The following is a 26,399-nucleotide window of genomic DNA, read 5'->3' on the forward strand; positions in this document are numbered from 1 at the left end:
GCACAATAATCACTATCAATCACGTACATCATATTCATAAATTTTGATACTTAGCGTGCTCATGTAAACACTACAAACCTTTTTCCATTTAATTTTATCATCAGCAAAGAAACAAATACTGAGCACTTCGATTCGATGTTGAGAGGAAGACACTCCATTAGAAATCCAACCAGTGACGTATAATATTAATATATTAAACATAAATATTCATCAATCATAACCCGTGGCCTATAAAATATAGTATTGCATAAGTTTATATTTTTATTTGCTGGATTCCAATTCTTCAACTGTCATGCATAGTGCCATGTGTGTAATATAGAAAAATATGAGTAACTAATATGGGCCATCATGAAGGAGAATATAATGTAATATAAATCCAAGCCCACTTGATAGGCCTATTCAATTGACGCGGACAATTACATTTCAGAAAAGATGATAACATAAATATATATTAAAAATAAAATTGTACGGAGTCTTCTGCAGCACCCATACTTGAATCAGAGACATATATATTTGTTTATTCTGGCTATTCATAATTACAAGAACTACAGTTCCGATCTAAATATTTTGTGAAAATGATATAAAAAAACGTGCTAATTTGTATTTATAATGATGAACGGCAAAAGACCGGTAAGTGTTGATAATTTGGACTGAAATCTGTTACATGGATACAGTTTAGAGAGTCTTCGTTTCTTTATCTGAACGATATAATATTATATATACTAGCCTTTAACCCGTGCGAAGCACGGGCGGGTATAGAATTCGTAATTTATTAATTATAATTTAAATTTTAACATCATCTTATTAATATTTTAGTATTAATCAATTAGATTTAACCAGATTATATTTACCAACTGATTACATTTTTTTGGACGACTACGAATTATGCTAATATCGGTTTATTATAATATAGTATATAAATAATATATAAATTATATTTAAAAGAATAATGATGGAGTTTTTTTATCTTGTATTGTATCACACGTGTTTGTAATTTGAACAGTATAAAACTCTTTAATATTGTAAGAGTAAGAGAAGTCTACATGTGACCGACTTGCAGTTATAAAGGAAATGACCAAACCAAAATTTTGTACGACTACAAATTAAACCTATGTTGGCTTATTATATTATAGTATAGAAAGCCAAGTCCGCTGTTCGAGCTGCCAAGACTGCTAGAGGCTGATAAGGAAGCTGATCAGACTGTAGCTAAGGAACTGTCTACTCCACCTCCGGAGATTTCTGCTGCTGTTGCCTCCGGCTCCTCAGATGCTACTCAGAATCAGACTGCTGTGGATAACCTTTTTGCTGATTAAGGGGGAGAAATCAAGCAGGATATTTAACGTTTACCTACCAATAACTTAGCTACCAATATATATTGGTAGTTAAAATAGGATTTTTACCTACTAAAACTTATTTGTAGGTAGATGATAATACATTTATTAACGGAAGTCAGTTACGTAAAAGAGTTTTACGTGCGCATACTTTTAAAAGAATTTTGTTTAGGTGGATGCTCAACTCCAACCCATTTTAACTATGCTATCCAAATTTTATCCAAATTTTTTTTTTTTTACGTGTGAAGCACGGGAAGGTATAGAATTCGTAATTTATTAATTATAATTTAAATTTTAACATCATCTTATTAATATTTTAGTATTAATGAATTAGATTTAACCAGATTATATTTACCAACTGGTTACATTTTTTTGGACGACTACGAATTATACTAATATCGGTTTATTATAATATAGTATATAAATAATATATAAATTATATTTAAAAGAATAATGATGGAGTTTTTTTATCTTGTATTACATCACACGTGTTTGTAATTTGAACGGTATAAAACTCTTTAATATTGTAAGAGTAAGAGAAGTCTACATGTGACCGACTTGTAGTTATAAAGGAGATGACCAAACCAAAATTTTGTACGACTACAAATTAAACCTATGTTGGCTTATTATATTGTAGTTATAAAGGAGATGACCAAACCAAAATTTTGTACGACTACAAATTAAACCTATGTTGGCTTATTATAGTATAGTATAGATAGTATAGATGAGGAAAGGAATCCGATTATGCAGCCAGACTCAATTTTCACGTATTAATTTAACCTCGTGGTGTACTTGCATGGCTTAATTGATTAATGAGCCTGAGTTCGAACTTATAAGCAAACAGCCCATTTTCGATTTCAAACATATCTATTGCACTTATGTTGTTCACAAATTAAATGAGACTTTTACAACTTTTGAACTTTTTCTTTAGTAATTCCTCCCAATTTTGAATTAACAACGGAATATCACTTTTACTAATAGAATTCTATTGATAATCTCGAATAATCTTGTTAGAATTCTATTGATACTCCCGAACATTCTTGTAATTACAGACGGATACGAGGCGTAGTTCTTTTAAAATAGCCATCATCTTTAAAAATTACTTCTTTTAGGTTGTCGATATTTGGGAATAATTCGGTTTATATTTTAATTTTTTTATATGATATAGTTTCAAAATTTATTCATATCCTTTTTTAAAATTATAAATTTATGTTTCAAAAATAAATTATAAAAATATATTTTAAAACGCGTGACAAATAATGAAAAAAACCGTTAAAATATGAAAAGGACAGAAGCAGTATAAAATTACATTCAGATACGCATAATTTACGATGAAAGAGAAGATGGCGGACTACTCATTTGTGATTACTTGTTCTCCCTCCGGAGAAGATAAGAAGAGAAGATGCGTGTGAACGCCGTATAATTGGCCACCCTGAGTGCAAGAATATATATGTTGACCTTTACAATATAGTGGAGTAATTGAGATGGTTTTTGGCACCGTGAAATCTGTCTGGACACATATAGTCCTGGACGACTGGTTCTAAAACCAGCAGCTCGGGAGTTAATAATCCTCACGCTAGCAAATACTTTTAATAAAGTAGCAAGAGGGAATGCACTCAAGGCTACAGACTTGTAGTTATTAAGGACCACTGGCTCGCTGTAGTGTCAGCTCCCCATGCTAATAATAATATGCTGTGCTAGTTGAATTGAGTTGAAATACAGAGACAAATACATTGCATGCATGTCAACATGTCATATCCAAATCCAATATCTACCTTTTCTGCATGCCAACATACTGGTCCGACTCAATCGGCTATCGTTTTGTTTCTACTTGTTGTTATTGTACTGAGGCACATTCATGGATTCTAATTCCCACTCGCCAGTAAGCGTGCATGGCTGGCTCCGTGACAACCACAGGATCGGAGAATGGAGATGACAGGACTGATGTGAACAATTGATCTGCCTAGTTCGACTTTATAAATTCTATACACAATGTAACTCTATGCAAAATGCAATGATATTCGTTGATCAAACGAATCCTTGAATAATGTGGATGTTTGGCTGTTAGACTTATCGGCTTATTCGGAAGAAAAGTGGGGTTGAACTTATAATGGATTGTTTGGCGGTTAGTGGAAGTGCTTAAAATGATGTTTTAGAAGCAAAAAAACAAAAAAAAAACCTAGAAAACCTAGCTTTTTTGAGGCTGCAACTTTTTTTTTTTATTATCCGCTTTTGTAAATCACCGTGATATCTAAACATTTTTACTAATTTTTAACTTTGAAACAACTTTTCACTTATAAACGACTGCTTATTTACTTTAAATAATAAGTCATTTCTTTTAAATCTAAGTTAAGAATCTCTTTTATCTTTCTCACATTATTCACAAAGATGACGAGGATTTAAAATTTGTCATAAGCTTGTGTTGTTTAGTTATATATAAAAAGACATAATTTTTCGGAACTTTTTAGCAATCAAGTTGTTGAGTGCTATTGTCTCTATATTCAGCTGAAACTAATAATACTCTGATTGAATCCACACATGTCTGAAAGCACGGGGGTCAATATTAAAATAATTTGATGAATTGGCAGGGAGTCTGGACAAAAGATAATGGTAATTAATCTGGAGTGAGATAAAAAGTAAGCTAATATGTTGGGGTGAAAGTTAATCCAAGGGAGAAGCACAAAGAAAGTGCCAATCTACGCATAGATCATAATTAATCTCAATATTTAAGATTATCTATCCCAAAAGCAAGTAATTAATTGGCACCCCTGGAAAAGAAAATGGCGCACTCCGTCTGATCATTCATGATTAATAAAAACCCCCGGATACTCAACAACACAGTTTACGGACACTTGACACAAAATGCATACAGACAAAGTTGATCATCCCTGAGCCCTTAGGCCTTAATCATGCATAAACACTCTGATCATTTATGCTTCACCAAACAAAGTATATAAGGTAGTTGGAAACTGTTCCTTAAACCGGAAAAACTGTATACTAGTATTAATCTAGTAATCATATATTTTACTAATATTCGTTTGTTAAATATATATCATGTCCATGAATCACCTAGTTTGATAGCCAACAAGGTAGGAGTAGTAGCCACTACCAACGAATATATTCCATTTCAAACGAACTCTTACAAGGGCGCCGTCCGTTTTGTGTCTCCATCAGGACCATCACTCATTAACTTATCAAGGCCGTGCATAATTTGTAAATTAGACAAAACTTCGCGATTTTAGAGTATATTAACACGTTTGACAAATGTATATTCTTGATGCAGACATTCAAAATTTGTCGCAATCTTTAGTTTTTATTTTAAAAAAACCAACAAAAATTAGAAAAATGTCTTAAATACACTGTACCCTACGGAGAGGCTGAGGTAGCATGCATGATTATTTGGTGGAAGAGCTGATATTTTAAGAGTTACATCAACTTGACAATTGCAACTTTTTTTAATTTGAATTTACAACTGATATATTCCGAACTCTCAACCACCTATTATGTCGTTGCATAACCTCGAATTTTAGCCGGTAACTCGAACAGATACAATGTAAACAAAATATGTTAAACACACATTATATATATGTTGAGCATTTGGTAGAACAATAATTTCGAGTTTCGTGCAAAATATATTTTTATTGTCTCATTTTATGTGATATATTTTCATTTTTTGGATATTTGTAATAAAATGAATTTTTTTAATTATAATATTTGTTTAAGATTATTATAATTACTCATTTATATGATACCATTGTTTTTACTATTCACTATCTCATTTTTTATGATGAAGTAAGTCGAACATTTATTTTTCAAATAGATTGGTAGTCAAATATATCAGGTCGTATAAAATTGGAGAAATTGAGTAACAAATATGTTATTAATAATAAAAATAGAAATAAAAACAGTCAAAATGATAAAGATTATAAATCTATAACTTACAATAACATATCATCTCAGTCTCACTCATTTTTATACAATTTCTTTCGTTACTTGATAAATATTTTTAAGATTTTTGGGTAATATAATTCTATAATTTATTATTTTTCTAATTTTTGAATAAAATTTATTATATTAAAAATTTGTACAGAAAAACAAAATAAACCATAATATAACTACATGAACGGATGTCCAAACAATATAACTCAATTGACGAAGGGAGAGTATTAAAAATAGGCAAATAGTCAATTTGGATACTGAGAGTTAGGTGACGAGCCCATCCAACTTTTCAGCAGTTGCTACTTGCTACGACAAGTGATGGACGGCGTTAACACAACGGCCTAGTTCAAAGAATGACAAAATAAAAAACACATAAAAGAATACATATAATTAGCCATAAATAAAAGCATAGAAGGTACATGAATCAATACTAAATGCTCGGAAAACAAACAAATAGGCTACTATATAATTGAAAAGTACCAGGCCACATTTTGACTTGTGTAGTCACCAACAAAGTTGATGATGCATTTTGTATTTAAGTAATGAAATTCACGTACGTATCTCGTAGTAGATGCTATGAATGTAACACCAGGTTCATCATCCGAGTTCTTATTAAATATCTACTGTGATTCTTTTTGCTATACCATTCTTAATAATTCATAAGTGGTTGCGATGCTACTTGCTTGATATCGACATGTTTATGCCCTCTAGATTCATTTATTTTAAAGGATATGGTACACGTTAGTTGCAGAGTGTAGCAAAACTTATGTGAAATGCTATTAGTGCATAGTGTGCAAGTAGCTTTTTCTTATTAAAGCCAGGAAAACAAATTTGTAAATTTTAAGAAATTTCGTTTACTTTCGTTTTCATTATATGTTAAAGTTTAGAAGTATATTACTATACATGCGTTTTGTCTACATCTTGACATCGTTCATGCGTCGTGTTATTCTTTTACTCGGCCGACTGAAAATCACTATATCAATTGTTTTAACTAAGCTTTCATAATACTGTGATTAATAGAAAATTCTTGAAATGGCATGTTTCACGTGAACATCCGAAAAGTCACCGTACAAGCTATCATGATCGAGTTTATGAAACATATTATACTTCGTTTTTGTGTTACATATATACAATCTTGTGCTAATTTTATCGATAGTATGGGAAGGAGGCCACATGTACTTGCCCTATTGACCTTTATATTATTTTTCTTGCTCTATTACAAACTACTTCTTGATATAAATTAACACAATTGCGAATAATGCTTTCAAAAATATAGGAAGACTAGCCCCGATAATAGACCTTGATGTAGGTCGTTTAGGTGGGTCATAGTGGACGAGGGTGGACCTTAGTTAAAAGAAGATGGGGTAAAATATTGATTCTTGAACTTGTTTGGACCCCCTTTGTTCCTGTTCGGAATCTTGGTGAGGCTTTAGTCGGCTCGAGATGGATTTGTCGGGAGTGGGTCTCGGGTGGTGATTGCATCTAGGTTGTGGTTAATCACATATAATGGGTGGTGATATCATATCGACCTAGGTGCTCTTGGTTCGTTTTTAAAGTTCATATTTAATAATTTGTATTTGATCATTAGTCTATATCTATGTATTAGTCTGTATGTATGTATGTATGTGTATGTAAGATTGCACTCCACACCGAACAATTTAAAAGAAAAAGGACAATACAAACCACTGGCATAAACTTTATTTTCCCAAAAACGAAATTGTTTGAGGTTTTACTTATATAGTTAAATATCGATTAAGCTTAACATATATTAAATCTCAAATCTAATCTCATCCAAATTATTAAATATGAAATATTATAAAACTAGATTAGAATCCACAGCAGAATCCAGAATACAATCATATATATACCTTTAATTTTCACAATTAATATTACTTAGAATTATATAATTTTTAATTCATATTTATTATTAAACATATTAAATACTATTATTATTCATAATAAAAGGTCAATTATCTTAAAATTATAATTTGATTTAAAATTTAGATGATATTCTATATTTGATTCAAAAGTGTTCCTCTTTATTATTATTTTAGGAGTGTTTTTTTTAGCAATATCTTATATATGTATTCCCTATTTTTTCAAATATATAGACTGTTGATTTTTCAATGTATATTTTTTAATGCATGGATTTCATAATTGAAATTATTATATTTCATATTTTCTTTTCATGAATTAAAATATAAGTTAAATATTTTTATTTAGAGAAAATTTTTGAAAATAATTATTATAAATATGCCGTCAATGCTCACAAAGTCAAGCGACATCTACTTAAAAATAAAGAACCGTATCTATTATATATTTAATATAAAATTAGGGGACGTTTGGATGGTAATGTGGATGGAAATTGGGTATGAGAATGAGTATCTTAATAGGTGTCGAAGGAATGAGTTAGCCATCCAACTGGAATAGGTTCTCATTTCATTTCACAAAATTCCAAACATTGACATCTAATTTTGAGGTTCTGATCATACGTTAACAGAGTTCATTAATCATGAACTAAGCGCCCCTTAATTTTGTTCTTGTGATTGTGGAGGTGCACTCTGCCTGAAAGTGCAAGTTCAAATAGAACTTGTAACATTATTTTCTCAAATTGTAAAGTTTTTTATACCCATGCTAGACTAAATCGTAACTCCGTCTCCATCGATAGCTATACGATAATTATATATCCATTCTGTCTCTTTTTACATGTTTATTTTGGTTTTCAAATAGTCAAATTGATCAATCTTTGATTAAACATCTCAACATCATTTTTAAAATCTGAAAGTTGCATATAAAAAAAGACTAAATATGCTTCCTAATGATATAATTTTTATTGTTTTTCTCAATTATAAAATATATGTAAATTTCAGTAAAAATATAATTAATTTGACTGGTCAAAAGTCAAAATAAACATGTAAAACAGGAGCGAGGAGTGAGGGACCAGTTCCGTGTTCTTTATGCATTCACAAAAAACTACAACTTTAGCAGAAAGTATATGATTTAGCGTCAGGATGTAAACCATAGCCCCAAAACACCACAGAGAAAGAAGGAAAAGATGAATCCGGGTTTGTCTTAACACAGGGTACGTACAGTTAGAGGTGGCCATTCGGGCGGTTTGGCTCGGCACGAACCGGACCGAACCGCTATTTAGCCCGTATTTTAACATGCCGGGTTCGAACCGGCACGAACCGGCACTAACCGTGGTTGTTGACGAGCCGGTTACGGTTCCTGGATCTTCGATTCGCAAACCGCCATGAACCGGCACGTCAAACCGAGCAAACCCGCGTTAAACCGCGAACCGCGCAAGCCCGCGGTGAACCGCGAACCGCACAGCCCGCGGTTCCTCCAGCCCGCATAATCCGTGTTTTGTTTACTTCCATCAGGAAATGCTAATCAAAAGTTTGTAGTCAATAAAATATAGGAATACATTATGGGCGTATCTGATTTATATCATCAGCCTTATTGATAGTCATTTTAGCATAAAACTAATTTATAATTTCTGAATTGTAATTAACTTAGAAATCCAGCCAAACAAGAATAAATGTATTTATTTTGTTATGTATTTATTTATTTAGTTTGTACAAGCGGTTTGTTCTGTTGAATTTTTTAGAGAGGAGTCCTCTCACATTATTTGTAAAATCTATTTTCAATATATAAAATTGTTATTATTTATTACTAAAAAATTGTTTATTAGTTTACAATTTATTAAAAATGGGTTAATTATCTAGTTGGTCACTGAAGTGGGCTTAATGTATCAAGTTGGTCACTGAACTCAAAACGGTATCAAAATGATCACCGAAGTGGCCATAAATATCAAACAAGTACTTTGAAATATGAGTTCAAGGAGTAAAAATATTATTTATAAAGTTGCACACATTATTTTTGAATGTTACCAAAACTAAGTAAAAGGTTATGACTTCTAATATTTATGATAATATATTTAGATTTCATCAAGTTTATTTATTATTCATTTTTAATTAAAACAAAGAAATAACTATATAATAAAATATATATAATAAATAAACTTGATAAAATATAAATATATTATTTTAAATACTAGAAGTCATAACCTTTTAGTCGGTTGTCGTAACATTTAAAAATAATGTGTAAAATTTTATAAATAATATTTTTACTGCTTGAACTCATATTTCAAGGTACTTGTTTGATATTTATAGTGACTTTAGTGACCATCTTGATAGCATTTTGAGTTCAGTGACCAACTTGATACATTAAATCCACTTCAGTGACCAACTTGATAATTCACCCTATTAAAAATTAGTCATATAAAACTTTATTATCGATTTTTAAAATTTAAGAATTATTAAAATTTAAACATGTAATTATAAAACAAAATAAACTTAAAAAAGAAAAAGAAATAAAACAAAATAAACTAAAAAGAGAAAAAGAAAAACGCACGCACGCATAGTCTATTCTGTACTTCTGTTACAGTGCTATAGGCTATAGCCTATATGCTATGTTCACATCACATACCACAACTAAAGTGACAGGACACGATTGAACCGCAGTCAGCCGAACGCCAACCCACCGAACCGCTTAAACCGCTTAAATCGGAGAACCGTTTGAACCGTATTCCACGGTTACGGTTTCTAAATTCTCAGCCCGGTCCGGCCCGAACCGGACCGCCAGTATTGGCGTGCCGGTTACGGTTCCACCGGTGACGGTTCCAAAACCGTCTGAACCGGCTCGAACCGCCCCGGCCCGCCCGAATGGCCGGGTCTACGTACAGTAAACTTGTTCATGCATGGGATGGTTGTTTGTGAACTGTCAAACAGGTGGAGCCTGCTATCACGGTTCAGTGCAACAATTAAGAGACAGAGTCCAAGTTCTTAACCCCACAACTCATTATTTAATTATCATGCGCACTCTACTTTTATTTAACTATTTGTTTAAAGGACTAAGAAGCAACGGACCTATCAACCCAAAATTATGTACAAAGCCACATACATGGATTCTCATGTGTTATACAAGAATGTGATACATGATCGTGATTATAAAATAATTTGTGAGTTTAATAATAACGGCCGCCGACATATCAGAAATGGCGGTTGTTGCAGATAATTAATGATTAATTAACCGACTTTTCTTCTCTGACAGCCTTAAACATAAGTAAGCAAGCAAATTCGTAGGATTATAGTACTTCAAGTAGCTGTAAGTAAACTGATAGAAAGCCAGTTGTGAGAATTTAGATTCAAGTTTTTGGAGCAGATTCTTTAACCGACTTTTATAGGGATCTGGGGAATGACAGCAAAAATACAGTACGTTTACGAATGATTTAATTCTTTTACGTACACTGAATAAACTTAACTTTGGATTATCCTAATAAAATTAAATAAATATAAATAAGAATTATACAACAATAATATAAAGTTACAAGTTGTAGCGCAACAAAGCAAATGAAATTTTTAATACGCTTCGAATAAAATAATGAGTATGTGAAATTTTACGGATCGTGTGATCAAAATAATTGCGATATGTTTTCTAATTGTCTTCATGAATGGTTCGAACACAATTTAAAATTTCATATAAAACAAAGTCCTCCGAAATCCAATATAGATAATAGGATATTAGAATGTAAAAGTAAGACAATCCTCCTACATTAGACATAAATCCAAACCCAGGAATTTCATGTCTCCTATTTCCGAGCAGTATCAAACGCCATTGCAATTTGCATCTCCTTTGTCATTAGTATTTTTTAATCAAAATTCAAAATCAAATTTGATCTCAGACTTGTTTAAAGTACGTAAATCTCACGTTTCAAGTCTTAAAGAGGTGGACTGGCGCGTGTAACCGAAATTTAGGGTCTGCGAAGGAACATTGGCATGCATAGGTGATTTTCAAAGGAAAAATATAGGCGCAATCTTTTGTGAATGCAGAGAGATTTGCAGAAAAATCTGTTACAAGGATTTTCCTACATTTCAACATTGCTACTCTGACTCTCAATTCTTGTGCTTAATTTTCCTACCATAAACCATGGCCCTAAGCTGATTTTATTGTATTAATTAAGTGTGCTTTATCATTGTTAATATTTATAGTTTATGATCAATTTAATATGCGAACTATCATGCAATAATATAATTTAGTTCAAAAAACTTGTTCGCTGTTGATTTTTAATGAATCAACCTGACTCAGTTTTGAGTGAATTTATATAAATTATATAATAATTTGTTATAAATTGTTCTATTAAAAAGTATACATAATGTACCCTAAAATATAATTATCAAATTTCTGAAAGGTTATGAACATAATTTTCAAATTTTAATCAAGATTTAGTATATTTGACCCATCCAAATTTAGAAGTGAACAAATAAAATAGAAGGGTGGAAGTATATCTTAACTTAAGCTCAAGAGCTGAACTGCGTTAAAACCGAGTTAAAAGAATATGATATGATTAAAAGTTGATGGTATATTGATATCACAAAGTAAATAAGAAAGAATTTGTGATCCGCTCTTTGAAATATTAGCTCCAGAATGTGGGATTAGGGAAATGTATTATGATATTGTGATAATGTTATATGTTTGATACTCTAATAATCTAATATATTTTATCTTTTATGTGTTATAATTCATTTTTCATATAATCATTAAATATATACACACAAGTGGTCTTTGTGGAAATAGTCTCATCTTCTTGTTAAATGAAGTTAAGACTGTGCGCATCTTATTTTCTAAAACTTCGTAATAAAGGGAATGGACATGTTGATTTTAGTTAAAAATTTATAGAAATATATGTAGAAAATTACTGTTTAAAAATATTGTTCCCAACTTGGGATTATTTTCAACTGGGAATTTTGATAGATTATCTATGATATATGGATTTGAATAAGTAATATCCGATTTTGATTTTATGCGGATTCTGAATATAACGTCGCAAAACTGATACAAAGTCTTTAAATTTTAAGTACTATACTTCTAAATTTCATGGATTTTAGTGGCATTTCAAAAAGTTTAATAGTCCAGTTTAATGATCCGTTTGGGAACCTTATAAATTTCATTTGAAATCCTGAATTTGAACAAATAACCTGTTCGAGCATACGAATTTAGATTTCATTTCAAATTCAGGACATTCAAATATTAATATAAACCTGAAAATTTGAAATGACAGTTCAAATCCTGCCATTTGAAGTGAAATGCAAGTTTTCAAAAATTCTATAAAATATATTGAACAATCCCCTAAAATCCTTCCTTTGATGAATTCCAGAAAAATCTTTTAGTTTTTGATAAGTATTGGATTTTAATAAAATTTATAACAACATCAATCGAATATCATCTGATTTTAAGTGCAATTTAAAATTTTAATTAAATATCTTCAGATTTGATAACATAATTAAATTTTTAATTAAAATCTCAAGATTCTAATTAATTTTAAAATCTGAATTCAATGCGCCTGATTTCATGAAAGAGTAAAAATCTTTTAAAATCTGAATGAATTGAATGCAACTATATCATTTTATCCCACAGCAATTTGAAGTTTATACAGGAAAAAAAAACACTACCCACCAGTTGCCTACTCAGCACAGCCAGATGTTATAATGTTTGAAGTACTCCAAACAAAAAATTAAAAAAGAAAAGCTCTAGTCAACTCAATATCATATCCTCATTTCGGAATAAAGAATGCAATAAATATTGTGCTACTGCTACATATCCAGGTTCATGAACCCAGCCCCCAAAAATATCCCTATATAAACTCATCCTCCCAACAATCTTCTCCACTCACCTCACTCTTCACTTCTCCAACTCCCACCAATATCTCACAACAAGAGTCGAGACCACCTCCTCAAAATGCCTTGCTCAATCTCTCTCAACTCCCTCACTCATCTCTCCAAATCCACCGTCTTTCCGGACCAAAAAACAAGTCCAGTTTTAATGAAACTCTCGGTCTCTGATCTTCCTATGCTCTCCTGTCATTACATTCAGAAAGGCTGCTTATTCGCTCCACCACACGTTCCGATCCCCGAGCGCATCGCGCTCCTCAAACAAGGCCTTTCCAAGACTCTGTCCCATTTCCCCGCGCTGGCTGGGCGTTTGATAACTGACCAGGAGGGCTATGTTTACATCTCATGTAACGATGCTGGCGCGGAGTTTATACATGCTACTAGTACTCATGTTTCCATCAGGGACATTTTGTCCCCGGTCCATGTTCCTGATTCTGTCAAACAGTTCTTCGCGTTTGACGGGGTTGTCAGCTATGAAGGTCATTTTAGGCCTATTCTGGCGGTCCAGGTCACGGAGTTACACGATGGAATTTTTATCGGGTGTTCTGTTAATCACGCTGTGGTGGACGGAACTTCGTTATGGAATTTCTTCAATACTTTTGCTGAAGTTTGTAATAGGGGCGCTAGAAAGATGTCGAAGCAGCCTGATTTCAGCCGCGACTCTGTGATTATATCATCGGCAATCCTGAAAGTTCCTGAGGAAGGACTTAAGGTGACGTTTGATGTGCACGCTCCGTTGAAGGAGAGGATTTTTAGTTTCAGCCGGGAGTCAATTCTGAAGCTGAAAGAAAAGGTTAATAATAATAAGAAATGGAGTTTGTTTGGTAACGGAGGAATTGACGCGGTGGAATTGATGGCGAAGCAGAGTAATGATCCGATGAACGAGAAGATCACGTCGATGATTGTGAATTGGCTGGGAATTAACGGAGTGACGAAAACGGAAATGAACGATCCGACGGTGGAGATTTCATCTTTTCAGTCCCTATGTGCTCTTCTTTGGCGAGCGGTGACACGTGCTCGTAAATTCCCAGCCAACAAAACGACCACGTTTCGGATGGCAGTGAATTGCAGGCACAGGCTCGAGCCGAAGCTGAATCCGTATTATTTCGGAAACGCAATTCAGAGCATTCCGACTTATGCCCCGGCTGGGGAGGTTTTGTCGCACGATTTGCGGTGGTGTGCGGAGCAGCTGAACAAAAATGTCAAGGCTCATGATGATCAAATGGTGAGGAGCTTTGTGAAGAATTGGGAGAAGGATCCGCGTTGTTTCCCATTGGGAAACTTCGATGGCGCTATGATCACAATGGGGAGTTCGCCTCGGTTTCCGATGTACGAAAATGATTTCGGGTGGGGGAAACCGATCGCGGTTCGAAGCGGGAAGGCGAATAAATTTGACGGGAAGATTTCGGCGTTTCCGGGCCGGGAAGGTGGCGGAAGTGTGGATTTGGAGGTGGTTTTGGCACCTGAGACAATGGCTGGATTGGAAGCGGATTCGGAGTTTATGCAATTTGTTTCGGGGTGTTAGTGTTTGATTTTGTAATGTAAGATGAGTCTCTGTGGACATAATATGTACTTCTAGTTGTTTAACTGATTAATGCTTTGTCATTTGTAATTTCTGGAATTGATTAGCCTTTAACTTTTTACATCAAACTGGAGGTCTTTATCCCCTTTTCTAATATATCTTCGAGGATTCGAAGTGGATGTTCCTGGGCAAATCTCAGCGATAAGTTGTTCTGTTTTTCAATTTTGGATTTCTAACAATCTCGTATTTTAATTTTTAGATAACAATCACTTTTTAGTTTGACGAGGGATTTCTACTTGGTTCAGTCACATTAAATAATGATTGTCCCTGTTATACGTAAGTGAAAATCTGTCATCTAAATAAAAAGTAATTACGGCCGTTCACAAGATCTGTGATATTCGGTTCTGTGGATGGTTGTTAGGAGTTGTGTACCGGAAGGAGGAGATTTGTTGCGATTTGATGTAGGGATTCCGTTTGTTTGTTTCTGTAAAGGGGATGCAGACCGTTTACAGAGAGAGGGGATGTAAAAGTAAAGAAGATTTGGTAACATCTAATGGATGGGGTGATAGTGATGTGAGTATCAAATTCAGTTGGGCCGATTTCGGGCGAGCGTATAGTAGCAAATTCTACAATGAGTGAGTTAGAAGAATGACCTGTAGCTAACCTTCGCAGATCGTGAGGAATGAACATCTCCAGTGTTGGATCATGGATGTGTTGAATTCTATTGAAATGTTTTTGTTTGCACGTGGTATAGACAGTTGTAAACTTCTTAGAAGGTCAAAATCAAAATTGGCAATTAGCGTTATCAGTCAATGATGATTGTTAGTAACTCACCCATAATTGTTAGCAACTTGAATTAGTTACTGTGTCTTTCTAATGTTTTGGCTATTGATCGGTGGTGTATTTAACTGAATTTTAATATATATTTTTTTCATAAATTTTAGTGAATTGTATTTGATTTTGATTTTACGTATATTTTTGATACAATATCATAAAGTTTTTATTTTTTTAACGTAGAAATTTGCGACCGTTACTCTTCGGGTGCGCACCGGGTAAACTCACAAGCTCATTTTTTAAGATTTAAGAACAATATTTCAAAATCTCATTGATTTTGATGGGATTTTAAAAACCTAAAATATACTGAACAATCTCACAAAATTCATTATTTTATCAAATCCAAAAAATTCCATCATAATTTAAATAGCAACAATTTTAATGGATATTAAACAATTTCAATTGAATATTATCGGATTTTTAAGTATAATTTAAAATATTAATTGAATACCACTAGATTTTGTAGTATAATTTAAAATCTCAATTGAATATTTTAAGATACTAATACATTTTTCAAATTCCAAATTGAATACACTCGAATTTCATGAACCGAACAAATCTCTTAAAATCCCAATCAAGTACACTTCTAAATTAGAAATTTTTGCATAATCGTGCTTCACAAATAGTTATCCCCTCTGTCCTTACTCCTTTTCATTTCCTAACATTTTTTTCTTCTCTACTTGGCACGCATTTTAATGCGCCTATAAAATATAATTTCATAACTTTTTTTAAAAAAATAATTCTGAATAAAAAAAGTAAATATCAAAATTTTATTCGGAGAAGAAAATTTTTTTGAAAAAAATTATAGAAGTATATACTTTAAAAGAGTATTAAAATGTGTGTCACGCCCCCGTCCCCCAATGTTAAAAATTAAGGGGGACAAATGGAGTATTTTACAAGTATACAACTCCCTCTCAATGACATATTACTTATTCATTTTTAAATATTAACAGATTAAATTGATCAAATTTTCAAATAATATAGAAATTATATTTTAAAATATATTATACATGCTTTTAACGGAATCTGATATTAATTTTTATCAGATATGATAAAAAATTATATTGATAAAATTATATTTATATTTGATGAAATTAATATGAAAAAGTATAAAAATTATATTTGATGAACCGAATTTTTTTATATGGATCTTATTTTTATACCCGAAAAAGTTTGGATCTGGATCTGAAACTTAATTATTCCGAACCGAGACTCGACCTAAACCCAAAACTTGATTCGAACTCTAAATCCAATAAAAAAAACTGATACAAAATATTATATGTGTGTCTGTGTGTGTGTGACTGTGTGTGTATGTGTGTTAAATTTATAGTATATATATTGAAATATTATGAATTATTAGTGATGTATAATTTTATATGTGTGATACATAATTTACATTCATTTCACTAATATTGTATTTTTCTTCATTATAATGCATTAAATAATTAAAATATAATAAAAATATAAACGACAAGTTAAATGATTGTAAACAATCAAATTAGCATGTCTCACGTGTTTATTGTGCGAAATGAAATATGTGAAGCACCTTTTTTATATTTCTAAAATTTTTTAAAAAAAATCAACCATCACATTTTTGATAGGTGTATAATTTTTATTTAATTTAATTTTATTAAGTATTCAAATTAAACCCAAACCCGAACTGAAACCGAAAAAACCCGAAGGATCGGATATGGATCTTTATTTTAGATATCCGGATCCGTACCCGAACCGACCCAAAATATAATAAATCGGGTCTGGATCTTAAAAAGCCTGACCTGATATGACTCGTTGCCATTCCTACTTGGCTTCAATATAGCCAATTAAATTTAAGTTTAAAGTTTTTATTTAAAGAAAAATAGATTAATTTCTTACAAGTAGAAGATTAGGCATGAAGGTTTAATAAAGGACTTTATTAAGTCTCACATCGAAGAGTTATAAGAGATTTATAATCTCTTTCTCTATATAAATGTTATGAAACCAACACTTACAAATCAACAAAGACAAGTTTCTTGATTTTGGACTACATTTAGTCCTATATTGAGGAGATATAAGAGATATATCATATCCTCTGTAGAAATCAAAGTTATAAAGTCAATACTTAAAAAAAAAACCAACTACAACTTGTTTCTTGGTTTTTGGACAATTCTATTTGTCCCACATGGAGAAGGTTTTGAGAAAGTTTTTCTTACAAGTCTATATAATAGTATTAGGCTTATTTGTTTTGAAGATTAAAGAAAACTCACCCCTTTCCATAATGGTAAGTTGAGCCTAGTACTTACAAATTTCTATACAATTTAAGTATTCCCTCTGTCCCCTTCTACATGTCTATATTCAAAAAAAAAAAAAATTCCTTATTTACATGCCCAGTTACACTTTCAAACAAATTTAATGATGATTCTTTAAATCTATTCCCACAATTTCTATTTCCAAGGCTTGACTCATTTAAAATTTAGTTAAATCCATCATTTTCAAAACAATGGGGCCGTTTGGGCAAACTTAAAAAAAAGTGATTATTTGCTTAAAGTAAAGAAGTTGACTGAAAGTGAGAAGTAAATAAGTTAATAAAGTGTTTGGAAAAGAAACAAAAGCTCTGAGAGAGAAGTTAGCATTCTCAGTTTCTTAAAAGTGCTTCTGCTTATTTACACAAACGGGTCAGGTTGCTTATGACTTCTGCTTTTCCTGACCCGTTTGTGTAAATAAGCAGAAGCACTTTTAAGATTTTGAGAATGCTAACTTCTCTTTCAGAGTTTCTGCTTCTTTTCCAAATACTTTATTAACTTATTTACTTCTCACTTTCAGTCCACTTCTTTACTTTAAGCAAATAAAGTAAAGAATAATTAACGTATTCCACCATTTTTAAGACATTAATTAGAGATATTTAAAGAATAAATTTATGGAATTAACTATTCCTTGATATGTGATTTTTTTTTTCAAAATAGACATGTAACAGGGGACGGAGGGAGGAGGTAAATATTCTTTCACTTGGCTTTACTTATAGCATTATTAAAATAAAAAATTTAAGCTTTCTAAATAGGACATGAAAGCCTAAAATTTTATTGTAATAAAACTACAAACAAAGATGAAAATAATCATCTAAGTCCCATGTTGATAAGTTATAAAAGTCTCCACCTCAATTCTATTATTATACTCGAGACTTGTGTATTATTTAATATTAAGGCAACTTGTCCCACATCGAAAAAATTTGAGTACAAAGCCCATACTTCAACTATATCAAAATTGCCTATCAATTAACAATAGGGGTTGACTTATTAGCTAAGCTCGATTTTATTATTAGTTCGATAATATGGGTCGGACTATAGTTCATAATTTATCTTCGGACTCAATGAAAATTGGGACTCATCCCTTAGTCAAAAATTTCTTTCTACTGGGCGCCCATTCATATATTATTATTATTATTATTATTATTATTATTATTATTATTATTATTATTATTATTATTATTATTATTATTATTATTATTAGGATTATCATCATCATCATCATCATCATTTCTATCTGGGGACCAAAAATATATAAAAACTATCGGACCTCTTCTGTTTAGTCTAAATTTTATTTATGAGAGTCTCGATATCTAGGCAAACCAACATTTCACAATAATAAATTTTAAGGGAAAGAAAAATATAAAAATACTCATCGAAATACACTTAAATTACGTATTATTCAAATAAAATGAAGTAGAGATATTATATCCTTCCCATCTTAAAAGAATTCCGTCCTCGAAATTTGAATCAAACATGTCTTATCGAATAAGTGGAGGTATTTTGTTCTCATCATTTCGTCGGATTCCTAAGTTGCTTCCTCCACACTATGATTTTTCCGAATCACTTTTACTAAAGTTACGATCTTAGTTCTCAATTTCTGCTCGCGATGATCTACTATTTCTATCGAAAGTTCTTCATACTGCATATTTTCCTTCTATCAATTCATAATCTATAATATGTGATGGATTTGAGATATGCTTTCTCAAATATGACACGTGAAACACGTTGTGAACATGTCCAAGACTTGTTGGTAGTACTAGCTCGTATGTTACTTCTTCAATTTTTTTAAAAACTTTGAATGGTCCGTTATAACGAGGACTTAACTTTCAATTCTTCCCAAACCTCATAACACCATTCCTTGGGAAATTTTAAGAAACACAAAATCTCCCTCATTAAATATCACATCTTAGCGATCTTCGTCCGTAAAACTCTTCTGCCTACTTTGGCTGTTAAGATCCTCTGTTGTATCAACTTGACCTTCTCCGTAGTTACTTGAATCAACTTAGGCGCAAACAATCATCTTTCCCCAATTTCATCCCAACATAATGGTGTTCTCCATCAACGTCCATAAAAAACTTTGTATGGAGTCATTCCAATTATCGCTTGATAACTATAAAATATAATTTTATAATTTATTTTTAAATATTTTATTTCTAAACAAAATTCTAAATATCAAATTTTTATTTTAAAAAATTTTAAAAATGATTTATAAAATTATAATTTATAAAAATCTTAAGATATATGTCGATTATTGTGTCACAAACGTATAATAACTCTTGAGTTAGAGGCCGTTTTGTTTATTGCTAATGAGCCCGGTTAACGAGTATCGGAACCGCATATCTATACATTTGTTTGGAGTAGCAAATTTTTTGTATGGAATGGGAACCTCATTCTTTCTTGGAGGGTAAATCATTCCTCCACGCCTTTTGGGTTACCTTTTCCCATGCCCCTCCTCTATTCTCGTACCTCTCATTCTCATTCTCATTTCCGATTCTCATTCCCACCAATCATCCAAACACCCCTTAAATATTCAATCGACAGGACATTCGACCCTCATTCTCATTTTCGATTCTCATCCCACTAACCATCTAAACACCCTCTTAAATATTCAGTTGACAGGACATACTGAGCATGAAATAGAGCGCGGATCAAACGAGACGGACCCTTTCACTGGCCGAAGAATCAGGAGATCCCCATTGCCTAGCCCACAAAGTATGGGCCTGGTTTGTAGCTGGATGGGATAATCAATTTCAATTATTTATTGACATCACTATCCTGCTCAACTCTAATGGATGGACACTAGAACCTTAATTTGATAACGAAAAACACGAAAACTTGATTAACATTAGTTTTAATGTATTTATTTAACATAAAAATATACAAGTACAAATGTATGTGGATTTTTCTGTGTTTATTTAATTTTTTCAGCTTTAAGTATTTCTTAAGTATTTAATATTATTGATTTAGAAAATAATTCACTTATTTTGAGAATAGAGTACAAATTTACGTTATTGAAAATAAAGCAAGGCATATAGAGAGTCTCCAACTCATTTGGATTTTGATTCAATTTTGCATTTGAAGTAAGGTTCGGATACAACTTGTGAATTTAAATTAACATTCTATTATAATCAAGTATTTTACTTGATTTTCTTTTTGATTAAATTCACTTAGGATTTATTTTTAAATTATTTGACTTGTTCTCGGTCCGAAAAACTCTTAGAGGGGTGTATTGGATTGGGATTTTAAAACATTTTTTTGCATTCATAAAATCCGAAGGTATTCGATTGGGATTGTTTGAAATCCATTAAAATCTTGAGGTATTCAATTGGGATTTTAAATTATGCTACAAAATCTGGTGGTATTCAATTGGGATTTTAAAATATGCTTTAAAATCCGATGGTATTCAATTGGGATTGTTTAATATCCATTAAAATCTGATGGTATTCAAATGCTGATGGATTTTTTTTCATTTCATAAAATGATGGATTTTGTGGCATTCTTCAGTGTATTTTAAGTTTTTTGAAATCCCACCAAATTCAATGGGATTTTGAAGCATTGTACTTAAATCCTATTAACTCTGCGACGTTTCATCAAGAATCCGCACAAAATCAAAATCTCATACAATCCATTAAAATCCATAGACTAAAAACAATCCATTAAAATCCCAATCGAATACACCCCCGTTAATTATGAACCGTCAGTTCAAGTAAAATGTAAACTTCGCGTGGCCAAAATTTACACCGATTTTCAAAAAGTTGGTAATTCTCAAAAAGATGGCCAAACTTTGGCTCCACGTTTTAAAAGTGTGGCTCCCATTGAATGTCACTAACAGAGCCTAATGGGAGCCACACTTTTAAAAAACGGGCCAAAGTTTTGCCATTTTTTGTGAGAATTTGAAACTCATTTTTACCCTCAAGTCTGTTACTTCGTTAGTGACGTTTAACGGGAGCCGCACTTTTAAAAAGTGGAGGCAAAATTTGGCCAACTTTCTAAAAATTTGGAACTCTGGCCGATTTTTTGAAAATCGATGTAAACTTTGACCACAACTATGAAGTTTACTCTAAAATGTACTCCCTCCGTCCGGTCATTTATACACAAATGATTTGGACACGGAGATCAAGAAAAAGTGTAAAAAATGTGTAAAATTAGAGGGAAAATGGGTAAAATGGTGGGACCCATTTATATTTAATGATATTTGAGATAATGGAGGAAAATAGTGGGTCTAATAGCGTTTATATTATTATCGAATGAAGATAGTGGAAAAAAGTATTAGGTATAATAGTGTTTTATATTATTAAAAATTACTATATTTGGAATGTATAGAAATGATGGGACATCCCAAAAATGAAACTGTATAGAATTGATTGGGACGGAGGGAGTATATATAAGCCTGATTTGATTGTACAAATCGTTAAGAACATGTTCCATTTCATTTTCACTTGCAAATTTTAAAAAAGTTTCTACACCGTTCCTATATTCCGGAGTCAACGAAATTTCATCACTTTGCACTTGATTACTAATCCAACTTCGATCCAAGTTTGTCATCTACAAATTTAACACACGCATACATTTAACACACACATATAATAACATATACATTTAACACACATGTAATATCACATAAAACACACACATGTAATACATACACAAATAATACAAATGATTTCATACATTTAATACAAATGCATTCAATGTAAATATTCTTCTCCATCACACACATTTAATACATCATAACACAATAACACACATTTAACACACCCACCACACACACATTTAATGAAAAGAAATGAAAATAACTAACATCAAATATTTGTAAGCAATATTTTTCTCTACTTTAGTGCTTGTGTTCTTCTTTTGATTTTATTTGAAGTGAATGGGAGCTCACTACTAGCTAAAGTAAATTTAAAAGCTGCAGGTTAAAACCGACCGACAGGGCGGTCAGTTTTAGTACCAAACAAAAAACGACGTCGTTTTCAGGGACTGAAGTACATATATTTTTATTTAAATTAATTTCTTATTATTTTTCACAGAAAGCATAACCGAGCACAGAGAACGGTCGGTTATGCTTGTGCCATGTCATACTCATAACTGACCGTCGTGTACGGTCGATTTTATATGTTGGCACGTCACACAGAACGCCGTCGTTCAGTTACTTTGACGCGTTATAACCGACTACGCGATTATCGGTCGATTTTAGTGCTGCAATGTCTAGGCGGTCGGTTTTGACCTATTTCCTTGTGGTGACAATTATAAGCTCCAAGTCATATTAGTCAATTACGTCTGTGTGAGAGAGAGATACAAATCTCTTATATATTATAATCAGTATCCAAAAAGGTCCATGCTTCAGAAAAAGTATCAAAACCACCTTATATCCACTCTTGAGTCTGAAAAATAACATTTAGTCCTTCAATATCAAAGACAGAATTGTCTGCAGTTTCAATTAATTTGTAGTAATAATCAATCAATTCGAATAAAGTCCCCCAATACAGTTTTAGGCTTTTAGCTGATATCTTCTGCAACCTCACTTTTCAATTTTAATTGTCTTAAGGCTCGCGCGTGACACAGGATTCACAAAGTTTCAAAGAGAATGGAACAAATGACCTATCAATTTCAAAGATTTCAATCTCGCAATTCGATCATTTCTTGAGCTACGTGCATGCATTAGGGAACCCTCGTAATAACCTTATCCAAATTAAACTAGCCAGTAAGTCAGTAACTAAACTAACCCTAGTTCAGCAATAACATTGATTAAAATAATAAAACCTAGTTCAGTGATGCTAATCAAACTTTAAGCTCTCGACTTGAACAACTATTCAAACATATTATGCAACATGAGAGACAAATTATACAGCAGTTTACACGAAGCTTAAGCGCAAATCTAGTGGTGGATGATATGGATTATCCACTTGATCTCTTCCAAACGAATAAATGAAGGTCGAACCGTTTTCTTTATTGTACTCGCTTGCATACAGTCTCAGCTTCTCCGGCTCCGACTCATCGAATGAATTCAAAGGAAACAGCTGCAGCGTCTCGATCACTCTCTCTGGCTCCTCCGAAACAACCTGCTTTCTTTCTCCAAATTCTGTCATATATAAAACACATATCAATACGATCAGTTCTCCTAATATCTCAAAATAACAGTATATTACGAAGAAATATAATAATGTTTTGCTAACATATATATGTGATTCTTATAGACGGACTAGACTTACGTTTGATCGAGGAAACCTTGTCTTTGCAATGAATGATCTCATCGTCACTAGGATCACTAACATTATAAACCCTGCGACGTTTCTGCCTTTCCCTAGCTTTATGATTCTGAAACCAATAAAACACATTCTTGTTCTCTATCTTGCCATAAAAGCTCAGCTGTGTTGAGATCTTTTGTATCTGATCAGTACTAGGAGTCCTCAGTCCTGACCTAAACAGATCGGTCAGAACCTTAACCTGTTCGCTCGTCGGGTTCCACCTCCCGCACTTATTTCCACCCCCGCCGCCGCAACCGCGAGCTTTCATCGAAAACCCTGAAAGGCTCTCGTCCATATCTAAACAAAAACTCAGAAATTTTCTAAAATAACACAAGGAGTTGTGGGTGTGCAGTGGTGAGGAGATTGTACGTGTGGGTATTATATATATAGGAGGAAATGGTAAGTAGTAGAGTGAGTATGTTTTTGTAATAACCGAAGAGTAAGATCTTATGAGTGGAATAGAATAAGGTAGATGTTGTGATAATGTGATGAGAATGCTTTGAATTTAGGGAATGGGGGGAGATAAAGAGGAGGACTTTGAGGATTTGATCACATTGTTTTTTCTTGTTTTCTGTGCGCATTTGGAGAGACATGCACAAAAGCTGCCACTACTAGTATTCAAAGTTTTGGTCCGCGAGCACACAAACACAAAGGTTACTTCCCAATTTTCGAATACTATAATACATGTACCACTGCTACCTGTTATTTGGGTTATCACTCACTTAATAAACCTACTTTAATGGTTTATTCATCCAAATAAGAGCATCTCATCTCGAAAGGCTTGCCTAAAAGCTGCTTAACTAAAAATGACATAAAAACTGGAGCAAAATTTGCTCAATTTGTAAAATGGAATGTGTTATAATTCTTTGCTGATAGAGTTCATCAATCTCTCTGCAATTCTGTGTTGTAACTGCAATGTTGTAAAAAGCAGTAGTCAGATTTAATTAGTGAAATCACATCGAAGATTAATTGAATTGAACTTCGGATTGAGTAATGATTAATCGGAGAATTAAGTTCGGCGAACTGTAGAACAGGATTAATCGGTGATTGATTACCGACTTTAGAACATAAGTGACGGCCAGTGATATGTAAATACACAGTTCTCTCGGGATAGGAGATTTTACCTGTGCTTAAGTGGATAAACATCAACTAATAAGCTTCAAATAGAACCAGAGGAGTAAGCCAAGGTTTAAAATCTTAAATACGCCCTGACACACATGGATGGCATATTATCCTAGCCAACACTTTCACACAGCAGAGATTGAACTAGCAAAGAAGCTGGTGATGGTTATGAAAGTCAAAGTTCACATTGTCTGATCTTAGTTGGCTGATTATGATGACAAGTGAGTTACTGACAAGAACCCTGACCAAGTAGTTGACCATAATGTTAGTGCCCTTTTTCAAACTAATTAAAAATAATGAAAATGCATGGGCAGCTTCAACATTCTTTCTAGTGGGTGTGGGGACAGGTACTAAGAAACAACAAAAGCCACAAAGTGAAGATGATATGAAAGAGACAAGCCATGCATGACAAACTGGAAGGAGACCAACTTTGGCTTTTAACCTGTCCTCTGCCTTCTGTCTTGAGCATATAGCAGCTGCTAGCTTTACTGGTGTGGCTGCTTCATTTCTTTTGCTCTAAGATTCTTGGGAAATTCAAATGGTAGAAGCTGTGAATACTATAGAGCTGATTAAAAGCAATCAATTTTGTTACTCTGCTGTTTGTCGTTTTTCTCCATTTGATAGGAGTATTTCATGTATTTTTTATTCAGAATAATGCTTAAATTGATAGACTTTTAGCATTCGAGGAGGTGGTCAAGATTTGTGTTCTTCCAGAAAATATATAGATGTTTTTTGTCATCTCATCTTTGAAGTTTTGTAGCATGAATATGTCATGGCTTCAAAACTGGTTCTCATTTTTAACTCAAAATATTTTTTTATGTAATAAAAAGTAGGATCAAAAGTTAGTTTGATATATTTTTCACAATGATTTAATTTATTTGTAAAAATTACATGCAAGTCATAAATAATCACATTAAACATTAAATCATGATATAAGTTATAATTTTAAACTCAAATTATTCGGGATCACGAGTGCTGGTCTCCAGATAGATATCAAATTATATTCTAAGATTAGCTAGTGAAGTGAGATATGAGCGTTAATAAACCCCCGCTAACTTTATTGGAAATGGCATGCTTCTTCAAAAGGAAACGAAGCCACCAATTAAAGGGAGGCCATGTTTGAAGTTGATCGCTGCCGAGACAGATAGACACTACTATACGTAGAAACTTTTTGATATAATCAATGTAAATAAATTTATCGAGAGTGCTACATGCTTGTGATGGTCGGAACACTTGTTGTTTAATGACTCGAGAAAGTGAACGGTCAATTTGTTGTGCTTGCATGCTTAATTCTACAATTCCCAAGAATGTTTGATTTCTTCGCTTTGTAGTACTCCTATGTTTCTACTTAAATATCACTCAATCTTTGTCTCTAGCGTTTGTCATTA

The 26,399-nt window shown here is 32.5% G+C and overlaps 2 protein-coding genes across 2 annotated transcripts; one reads left to right on the forward strand and one right to left on the reverse strand.

The window, feature by feature from the left end:
* Nucleotides 1-12,946: 12,946 nt before the first annotated feature.
* On the forward strand, nucleotides 12,947-14,704 carry LOC108215047 (uncharacterized acetyltransferase At3g50280). Its single transcript, XM_017387375.2, has one exon. The coding sequence runs from the start codon at nucleotides 13,071-13,073 to the stop codon at nucleotides 14,526-14,528; it is 1,458 nt and encodes a 485-aa protein (XP_017242864.1). The 5' UTR covers nucleotides 12,947-13,070; the 3' UTR covers nucleotides 14,529-14,704.
* Nucleotides 14,705-23,422: 8,718 nt separating this feature from the next.
* LOC108213625 (WUSCHEL-related homeobox 5) lies at nucleotides 23,423-24,390 on the reverse strand. The gene is made up of 2 exons (XM_017385429.2): nucleotides 23,854-24,390; nucleotides 23,423-23,723 (listed from the first exon to the last, which is right to left on the reverse strand). Exons 1-2 carry the CDS (start codon nucleotides 24,182-24,184, stop codon nucleotides 23,497-23,499), a joined length of 558 nt encoding a protein of 185 aa, XP_017240918.1. The 5' UTR covers nucleotides 24,185-24,390; the 3' UTR covers nucleotides 23,423-23,496.
* Between the last annotated feature and the right edge of the window lie 2,009 nt (nucleotides 24,391-26,399).

Source organism: Daucus carota, chromosome 3 (assembly GCF_001625215.2).
Source record: "Daucus carota subsp. sativus chromosome 3, DH1 v3.0, whole genome shotgun sequence".
Classification (NCBI taxonomy): Eukaryota; Viridiplantae; Streptophyta; class Magnoliopsida; order Apiales; family Apiaceae; genus Daucus; species Daucus carota.